This window comes from Marmota marmota, unplaced genomic scaffold (genome assembly GCF_001458135.2).
Source record: "Marmota marmota marmota unplaced genomic scaffold, marMar, whole genome shotgun sequence".
Lineage (NCBI taxonomy): Eukaryota > Metazoa > Chordata > Mammalia > Rodentia > Sciuridae > Marmota > Marmota marmota.
The window spans coordinates 11086356-11096343 of record NW_025999991.1 but is presented as its reverse complement, the minus strand read 5'-3'; the positions used below and the strand labels follow the sequence as shown (position 1 = coordinate 11096343).

Here is a 9988-nt window from a genome sequence, read left to right as displayed (position 1 = left end):
CCCCGTCTGAGGAGCCAGTGGGTGGACAGGGCAGGTCCCTGCACCGCTGGGCTGAGAAGTGCAAGTGCAGCCGGCATAGCTGAGCCACCTGTCCCAGAACGCCCACTGTGCCACACCTGGCTTCACAGCCCGGCTCAGAGTGACAGCAGGAAGCCAGGGGTGACTGCAGGCTGGACAGGCGGAGCGGCTGGGCAGTCTGCCCAAGACCCTGTGGCAAGCACCAGAGCTGAGACCAGAGCCTTGCCCACCCGGTCCCTGCAGAGGCGTCACGAGAGCATTCACTGCAGTAAAGCCCAGGCCCTTTCCTGCTGTTGTCCACTGCCAGGGACGCGGTGGATGGGGGAGCCCTCCCTGGACTCTAGAGGCCTTGGTCTCCCCAGCGGCCTGGGTCATTGCCTCCTGCGGGCCTCAGTGGAAGGCACGTGCAGTTCCTCTGCTGATAGGGGCCACAGCCAGAGCCACCATAGGTCAGCACAGCGGACCACGGTGCTGGCATCTCATGGCCCCTGGTGCTCCCCTTCCCCACTTAGCACCCAGAAGAGGACAGCGTGGCTTTTGTGGGCTGGACTGTGGGCACTCCACACGCTCTGCACACAGGACATCCTGAAGGGGACATGGCTACCAAGAAATGTGGCAAAGACCCACGTTCCCAAGAAGCCGTGCTCTCAGTGCCAGTGTGAGGAACGCCATCGGAGGGACAGCCTCTGCTGGACACCAGGCCTCTCCCAACAGCAGCTGTGAGGGTGCTCCAAACACTCCTGACCGCAGCAGAACGCACTCCTGGCCCCCTCCTGCCGCTGGCTCCGCTGCCCTCGCTGGCCTGCAGCCACCTCCCACACTGACCTGGGACCGCGGGTGGCCGCAGTGCTCCGGTCGCTGGACGAGGCAGGTCCCAGCGGTGGGCCCCTCTGGGCGCTGGGGGCCTTGGGCTCCCGGGGCCGTGCTGCACCCTCCCGGTCCTCATCCTGTTCCTCTGGCCTCCTCTTCTCACTGTCGCTGTCGTCACTGCCTTCCCCGAGGATGTCATCCACCTGCCGATGGCTCAGAGTCAGGGCCTGCGCGAGCTTTGTGGAAGGCCCTGGCTACCCCCTGCCAGAGCAGGGACGTCCACCCTGCAGCAGGCCTGACCCGCAGCTCTGCTTTCCCTCACTGGAGACTAAGCCAGGCCGCGAGAGCAGGGGAGACCCTGGCCGCACACAAGGGGATGACGGCTTCCTGCAGGCCCTGGAGTCCGGGAGCATGTGAGTAGCACGCTTGTGAGGGATGCCCGGGTCGGAGAGGTGCAGGGCCCTGAGCCGGCTTCCCGGGGGAGCTCAGCTGGGGCCTGGGGTGCAGCCGCCTGGCCGTCTGCTCTGCTCACCTGCTTTCTCCCCCCCACCTCAAGTCTGGGATGTGCCAGAGCAGTGGCAAGGAGGGGCAGACCCTGCCGACTCCTGAGGACAGGGCCAAGAGAAACAGCAGGAAATGCAGAGGAGAGGTGCCCGGAGGAGGGAGAGATGGGGAGGGACCGTGATTCAAGGACCCTTGCTCAGTCTGACGCATGGAGCGGCCGTATGGCTGCCCTGCTGCAGGTAAGCACAGAACCGGGCCTAGCCGTGGCATGCTGGCCCCAGGGTCGAGGCGTGCACCCACAGGGTGGAAAGAGGACTGGAAAGACAGGTGGGTGCACAGGGCAGAGAGGCCGGTGTTCAGCTGCCCACCAGGGGCGTTTACCTCCAGCATGGACCCTGTGGCAGAGGGTCCTGTGCACAGGAAGCTGCCAGTGTGCCAGCCCTGAGGGTGACCTACTGTGTGCAGAGGATGTGCTCCCTGAGCTCCACTTCCCAGCCTGGAAGCAGTGACTCAAAAAATGGGGTTGTGCTAAGTTGCTGAATCTGTGGTCATCTGTGTGCCACACGGACACCTGACATAGGGCCAGCATGGGTTTTTAAGTGGAATGACACCGACTGAGAGGACATTTTTACCAACAGAAAATACTTCAAAGGCCAAAGAGGAACTTTAATGATGAACGGGAAAAAAACCCCAAACTTGAGGCATGAGAAAGTGCCTTCGGCAGGATTTAAGACCATGCAGACGCTAGTTAGCTGTAGGCGGCACATCCGTGCCAAAAATGGCTTGGGCAGATCACACTGAGACTCCCTGAAGAGCTCTCTACTTAGAGGAGTGTGGCCAAATCTTTTATAAAACAAAACAGAACCTTGATTTCTTTTTTGCATATGGATTTTCGTATTTCAGAAAACTTAAAGTAAAACTTTCAAAAGGTAAATATTCAGAACCCAAAGAGTAATCACAGCATTCTTGTAAAATATTTATCAATAAAAGAAAAATTAGAACGGAGTCAACACCTGATCTAAGAAGGAAGCCGTGACTGCCCAGGGAACCATTCACCTTGGGGCTCAGCATTTAAAGCGGTTAAAAGCCTCTATGCCTGGGTCACGGCTGACCGGAGACTGTTCTTGGGGACTGTGGCTGGGCAGTATCAATCAGACCGTGACATAGGAAACCTGTCAGTAACAGGCTCTTGAACACCACCTGTGGCTGTGTTCCGTGGTTCTGAACCTCAGCTTCAAACCTGGACACCACAGTGCCACGGGCGGGGCTGGTTCCAGTCACTGGGTAGATTCTGACCTGCCAGTGACTGTCAAGAGTCTTGGAGACGGCCTGCAGTGTCAGCAGTGCCCACGGCACGGGGAGGACCCAGAGCAGGAAGATGACAAGCTGCTCCGACATCTCTGGCCTCAGGAGACACTTAGCCGCCTCCCTTCTCTCCCTGGGGACTCCAGGACACAATGCCAGCTGCCACCGTTGCGCAGAGATCCCCGTGGTCAGTCTTTCCTCCTAGCCTCTCCTTGCTCCTTGAGGTCGGACGACTCGGGTGGTTGAGGGAAGTCCACTGCTGACCTTCAGCAACTCTGCTCTGCCTGGTGTATTTCACCTCTGTGGCTCCTGCATCTGGGTGGAGACCTGCTGCCTGACCTTTCACCTCAGGACGGTCTGCCCCCAGGAAGGGTGGACCTGTGAGCTCTGCACAGTTCTGGCCGGGTCGTCTCAGAGCTGCCGCGGCAGCACACTCCCCAGCATTCCTTGCACAGCACTGACTGCCCCATGGACAGGCTCCACCGCTCCATGGTCTCTGAATGCCAGTGTGGTCCCAAGTGCCTTGGAGGGCTAGGCCACAGTGGCCTGGGTCAGTCTCAGGGCCACAGGTTCTCTGCCATGCTCTTGGGATTGTACGTCAGAGCCAGCACGAGGGGACCCTGCCCAGGTTCCCCAAGATGACCCAGAGCACTAGAGGTGCTGTCCAAGTGTCCACTCCTCTCTGATCACAGGACACAGGATACCCCTTGGGCTCTGCTGGCCAGCAGGAAGCTTCCTGAGTTTCAGGTTCCTGTGTGGCGTGTAGCTGGCTGTACAGCTGTGACTGGGGGCTGGCCTGGGGGCAGAGCCAGGAAGAGAGAGAGAACCAACCCGCAACCCAAACCAGGAACCCCCAGCACACCTGTAGTGGTTCCCAGGGTTGGCCCTGTAGCTTTGAGCATTCGCTGTGCAGGGTGGGGCTGGGAAACACAGGAGGAAAAGCCAGGAGACCCACATCCCAATGGGATCCTGAGCAGACCCCTCCATCCATCTGCCTCGGGACTCAGGGGCCTGCTTCACCTGGCCAGCTAGGAAGTACCCCGCTCTGGTGTTTTCCTGTTATCACCAAATGCTTGCTTGAGGGGCAGCACTGTTGACCTTTGGTCATGTGGGGTGAACACTCAGTTACCTGGCCCCACTAGAGAATTTTACATGGTGCAGAATGGCCAGCTGTATGGTCATGTGCCAAAGTGGACCGCGGTCAGTTCTGAGCTGCTGCCTGCTCCTCCACACAGGGTCTCCCCAGCAGCCTCAGACCTGACAAACATGGAATCGGGGTGTGCTTGGCTGGGAGAGGGGGAGAAGGCTGGCAGGGGCAGCCGGCGAACACAGGCCCGGGCTGCACCTAGATGCCACCAGGGCAGTAGGTCCTGGGCCCTGGTGCCGTGCCTGGTCTGACCTTGCTTCTCCACGGCTCCCCCAGGCTCTGGGGAGTTATCTGAAGGCTAAAGACCGAAGCAACCTGGGAATCAGGGAGCCCCAGACACCCCCGACCTGCGATCTAGGGACTGGATCTGAGGCCTGTTAGGCCTGTGGGTGGCTGTCATCCACAGGGCAATCGACGGGCTGACACCCAGGACCTTCTGGAGGTGGAGGGTAGGATGGGTGACTTCCTTCTGGCTCCATGGGCCCTCACTACCTGTGCCCAAAGGGATGCAGACGCTGTTCCCAGAGAAAGCTGCCTAGGTGCAGGGCAGAGGAGCCACGGTGAGCTGACAGTGGTACATGGAGAGATTCAGCACACTAGAGAAGGTTCAGTCCTCAGAGGACCAAGTGCCGTTAAGGTGACAGAAAACTGGGCTACTCATGAGACACCATCCTGGATTTAACCTCCTGCACTTTCTGCTACAGTTGAAAGTAAGCACCACCCATTTTCCTCCTTCCATGCCCCTTTGTACTTCCTGACAGCAGCGTGGGGCGCAGGTGGATGCTCCAGCCAGACCACGTGGCAGGACAGTGAGGACAGGCCGGGGCCATTCACCAGCACGCGCCCAGCATGCAGACCACCCCAAAACACTTGGCAGGCTGGGAGCTTCCACGGGGGCCGGCCTGTAACCCCAGGAGGGGCGTGGTGGCATGAGGCTGGGGCTGGTCTTAAGGGAAGCCAGGAGAAGGTGAATGCTGACCACGCCTTCTTTCTAGCTCACAGTGGGTCTGGAGTCCTGCCAGTGTTGCTCCTGCCAGGAAGCAGGTGAGCTGACTCTGCATGCTGCTGAGGCCTGCTCGGGGTCAAGGACACAACCAGAAACTGCCCTCAGAGTCACTGTGCTGCCCACGGCAACCCGGGGCTCAAGGGGGTCCTCGCTTGCCCAGCAGGGCGTCCTGGCACAGGGTTTCAGGGTGCTGAGTGTCACCCCGGCTCTGCCCACAGGTGCCAGAGGCACCTGCCCCTCACCTGGGTGGTGGGAAGTCTCTCCAGACAAGGCCCCAAGTCTGGGGTGGGGGTGAAGCGGGCTGAGACCATGGCCAGCGCCCAGGCCTGGCTGTCTGGGGTGCAGCTGGTGGGCACCGTTGTGCCAGGAAGCTCGGGATGACGACAGGCACACCTGTGCACACCTGTGCGAGCACTGGCTGCAGCTCCCGCACAGCCACTCACCTCCTTGTCCATGCTCTCCAGGTCCTCCCTGCACAGTGTGTACAGCGGCATGCTCTCCGACATGCTGGGCTGCCGCTTCCTCCTAGCAGGGCTGGGCCCTTCTCCGTCCCGCACGTCAGGCAGCTCTTCACCAAACATCTGCGGCTGCTGTGGCTGGACGGCTCTGAAAGGAATGTCACAGTGCTGTGTGAGGAAGGCAGCTGGTGGCACCAGGGGGCACACACGCAGGGTCGGGCTCACTACACTGGGCACTGCTCCTGGGCTAGGCCCCGCGGCTCACGTTTGCCTGGCACCAGCAAAGTGCCCTGCCACAGGGCTCAGCCTGGCCCCGCTCACGGGAGGAGGGACAGCTTCCCAGCAACCACCAGGAGGCGCCACTGAGCTCAAGTGAAGCCCCAGAGCCCAAAGACACAGCAGAAAGCAAGTGGAGAAAGCGGCACTGACATCCACCAGGCGACGAAAGACCTCCGTACAATGGTGAATCGTGAGTGGGCCAAGGGGTGGAGCCACCTAGTCACAGACAGTGGCACCACATCACCAGGCCCCTGCTTCAGGGGCGCGTCTGCTCAGCCCCACCAGCCCCAGGCTCTCCTGCTGAACCCGCCCACGGGAAGCTGCTGCTCTCCCCGATGACGCCCTTCTGCCCAGAGGTGCGACTCCCCCCAGCTCCTTTCCAGGCACGCTCACGACTCTCAGAACGTAAGGCAGACCCCAGGAGAACAGGCAGCACCGTCTCTCCTGCTATTCGTCGCTTCTCCCAGGGCTGGGCCACGCACCCCAGGCTGGTCAGTACGAACAGCACGGCCTAGGCAGTCAGGCCTGCTCACAGCCACAAGGCTAGGAGGAGCACCTGTGCTGGCCCACCCGCACACGGGTGTGAGGACCAGGCTTCTGTCTGCAGGTCTGAGAAGTGCGACCTCTGCCTCGTCAGAAGCTGGACTCCAGGTCGCTGTCCTCCTCACAGGTACCGACAGACGTGTGATTGGGGCTTCACCTGGGGGACACCACCACTGCCCACTGCCCTCACACCCACAACCCCAGAGCCGAACATGCACAGAGCTCAAAAGCAGAAGCTTTCTTTTAACTAAAAATAAACGCATCATGCTGCCATTTAGAAAAGCTGTTTTGATGGAAGATGGAATGTAAGAACAAGAGTGTCTACTGCGACAGCTGGAAGAGTGCTGCTCTTCAGGTCAGAGGGGCTGAGGCCAAGTGTGGACGCATGGCCACCCAGGTAAACTGTCCTGGTGCAGTTGCCGGGTTGCAAGACGGGAAAACCATGCCCCTCCTTGACCCAAAGACAACACAGATCAGCTACCAAACCACGGCCTCCCGGGCCTCCCGGGCCTCCCGGGGCCCTTGCCCAGTTCTCCCTGTCTCCCCAGCAGCACCTCTGGGGCAGGACAGATTTGTGCATTTCTACCTAAACACTAAGCCAAAGTGATTCACAAAGGGTAAAACATGTCACTCTGATAACATTTCTTTTTGACTTCAGCATATTTGGTATTTTCGTTATGTTAACATATAATGGCTTGGTGTTACTTTAAAAATCAGTATTTAAAGTTGTTTAGAAAATAACTGCTCCACCACAGCCAAATACTGCAAGGACCCCAACACCCCTGGGTTGGGGCTCAGAGAAGGTAGAGCAGGGACACAGGAGCCCAGCGTCCACCCCACCTGGGGGAGGAAGCAAGGCCCTTCCCACTCCATCTGCAGTGTCAGAGGCAGCCCAGGGGAGAGTCAGGGCTTCCTCGCCCCCATGGTAACAGGGACCCCCACAGCTGTCTCCCAGTGACAGAGGCCCCCCACCCCACCGTGGGCGTCAGCAGGCGGGCCTGACGCCCACCCCTGCAAGAGCAGGTGCTGCCTCCACTTCTACTTCCACCACGGAGTCGGCATCAGTAGGATGGAGGATTCTATAACCCTCATCCCCTGACGTGACGGGAAGCCTCAGGACCCAGTCAGAGTCATCTGTCATTCAAGAACAGCACAGTGTGGAACTCAGAGGCCAACTCCAGGATGACACAGTCGTCTGACAAAGATTCTAACCATCCATGATGAACATGCTTCCTCAAGTCATCACAAACACACCTGAGCTAAATGGAAAGATGCAGAGCCTCAGCAAAAATAAGTAAGTAAATAAATAGAACGAAAAGAGATCCCAGAAGCAAAAATTGTGAGGAAAACAACAACAAAAAGCAAAGGATGGGCATGACAGCAAAATGGGGGTGACAGAAGAAAACTGCCAGTGAGTTCAGCTTCTAACAGAATCACCTCTCTGAAAAACAAAGCCAACAGACCAAAGAGGAAAAGGGAATGCAGTTCTGAGATGACGCGAGGTGACACTGACTCAGGGTCCTGGTGGAGGCAGAGTTGGCCCACAGAAAAGCGGGAAAGAGCCCTAATTTGGCAAAAGATGAGCATCTGAGAGCACCCACCCCCAAGCACAACACCACACACACGACACTGAACTCCCAGGAGCAGAGAACCGTGAACAGCAGCAGACTGAAGAGCACGGGCTGCCCACTCCAGCAGAGGCAAGGAGGCTGAGGCGCTCCAGGGCACTGCAAAGCGGGGCCTAACTCGAAAACGTGTCGGGAGAAGAGAAGCTCGAGACGCTTTTGATGAGGAGAAACAGAGGTTTGTGGGGAGCCACTCTGAATGACTGCATCTTCGTCCTGGAGCGGACAGGATTTCACTGTCACCGCATCTCGTCGTGACCTGGCACTGCCCGGTCCCAGAGGTTTGAGGACGCATCTTCAGACATAGGTGTGCTGCCCGTGAATCGAGCTACTCTCCCCTCTTCCCTGTGATATCACCCCTGTGCCCTGTTTGGGATAGAACGTTCCAGGGAGACCCCTTTGTGTGTCCCCTGCTCTTGCTCTGCCCTGGGGTGTGGCCTTCCTACATGTCAGTCAACCCGCTGACAGCAGGCGTCACAAAACCAGACTCAGCCCCTGACACCTGACCCCTTGCCTCGGCGGAATGGCTTCTCCTCAATAAAAGGTTCAGCACGGCTCCCTCTCTGCCACCCTTAAGTCAGAGGAGCATCACAGGACCCAAACGGATTTTGTGCAGCCCAGTTCCCCTGGAGTGACCCAGTGGTCTAGTCATGAGGAACGTGACAAAGGTCCCCATGGTGGACCTTGCCGTGGGAGTGTGACGGAGCCCTGAGGGGCACAGGAAGGGTGATGAGACCCTCAGGGGACCCTCCGTGTGGCCGGGTGCAAGGGCACAGACTGCCTCACGGAAGGTCTGAGTCACTTCTGACTGATCAAGTCCAGAGCTGGGCTGGGGCTCCACGGCAGAGCGCTGGCTTAGCGGGTGAGGCCGTGGGTTTGGTTCTCAGCACCACACATGAATAAAACAACTAAAACAAACGTCCAACAATTATTTAAAACTATATTTAAAAAAAAAAGAAAAATGGGAAAGAAGACAGCGAAAGCGAGGAACAGAAGAGAGCCACACAGAAGGCAGAGCCGATACCTGGTCCCTTAAAGGCCCATGACATCAGACTCTCCAGGAGAAGCAGCAGAACAGGGCAGAGTGACACACGACATCGTCACACTCCAGGAGAAGCAGCAGAACAGGGCAGAGTGACACACGACACGTCACACTCCAGGAGAACCAGCAGAACGGGGCAGAGTGACACATGGCAGCAGAACAGGGCAGAGTGACACACGACACGTCACACTCCAGGAGAACCAGCAGAACAGGGCAGAGTGACACACGACATCGTCACACTCCAGGAGAAGCAGCAGAACGGGGCAGAGTGACACATGACATCGTCACACTCCAGGAGAAGCAGCAGAACAGGGCAGAGTGACACACGACATCGTCACACTCCAGGAGAAGCAGCAGAACAGGGCAGAGTGACACACGACATCGTCACACTCCAGGAGAAGCAGCAGAACGGGGCAGAGTGACACACGACATCGTCACACTCCAGGAGAACCAGCAGAACGGGGCAGAGTGACACACGACATCGTCACTCTCCAGGAGAACCAGCAGAACGGGGCAGAGTGACACACGACACCGCCCTGCCTAGTGCGAAGCAGGTGACCTGGAGAGCTTCCCCAAGGAACCCAGGTGGTTTCCCTAGAGACTGCCACCACGGACACCCGGGCAGTCTTCTCCTGTCTCGTGGGTGGGGCGACACGTACCAGCCTGCCTCACCGGGCGAGTCTGCTCCCCACCAAGGACACCACCACCCGACCCAGGGAGCAGGGCTGTGTCGATCCTTTAAGCCAATCAATATGCTCCCCATACAGTAACAGTCTGCAGAGCTGCAAAACCACACGGTCACAAAATCCAGAACCCACCAGTGACGAACTCACAGGAGGGACCCTGCCCAACCCAAGAGAGCACCTGCAGACACCTGCAGCTCCACCACCCTAAGTCCAGCCGTCGCCCTGGACTGAGGGGAAGGTCAGATTCCACAGGCCAAGGGGACAGACAGACTGGAGACACGCTGCAGGTCCACACCAACTCCAGGCGGCATCAGGCAGCCAAGGAAGGGGAGCTGCAGGCCACTGAGTGAGGTGGAGCAACAGCTCACCGCCCGAACGGAGTCTGAGCGGCATAGATGTAGCCAGGTGCCGGCCATGCCTGTCATCCCAGCAGCTCAGGAGGCTGGGCCAAGAGGATCAAAAGTTCCAGGCCAGCCTCAGCCACTTAGCGAGGCCCTCATCTGTAACTTCCTGAATGACCAGCAGAGGGCACTGTTGGGACCTAGGGCTTGGCTAGGCCAACAGG

The 9988-nt window shown here is 58.7% G+C and overlaps 1 protein-coding gene and 1 long non-coding RNA gene across 9 annotated transcripts in view; one reads left to right on the top strand and one right to left on the bottom strand.

Annotated features, from left to right (window-relative positions):
- The window catches only part of LOC125617863, a 9764-nt gene extending 3586 nt beyond the window's left edge, over window positions 1-6178 (top strand). The window contains exons 2-3 of the long non-coding RNA XR_007348984.1: window positions 5178-5185; window positions 6168-6178. This is a non-coding gene — a long non-coding RNA (uncharacterized LOC125617863). The remainder of the gene's footprint in view (window positions 1-5177; window positions 5186-6167) is intronic.
- Window positions 1-9988, bottom strand: part of Ctdp1 (CTD phosphatase subunit 1) — a 45450-nt gene that overhangs the window by 4818 nt on the left and 30644 nt on the right. For 7 of the 8 annotated variants that reach the window (XM_048806684.1, XM_048806683.1, XM_048806686.1 and 4 more), the window contains 2 exons: window positions 5234-5396; window positions 844-1031 (listed from right to left, as the gene is read on the bottom strand). In XM_048806684.1, coding sequence (XP_048662641.1) covers window positions 844-1031; window positions 5234-5396 — 351 coding nt within the window. Of the gene's footprint in view, window positions 1-843; window positions 1032-5233; window positions 5397-9988 lie in introns of those variants that run through there. The other variant, XR_007348983.1, reaches the window with a different exon arrangement.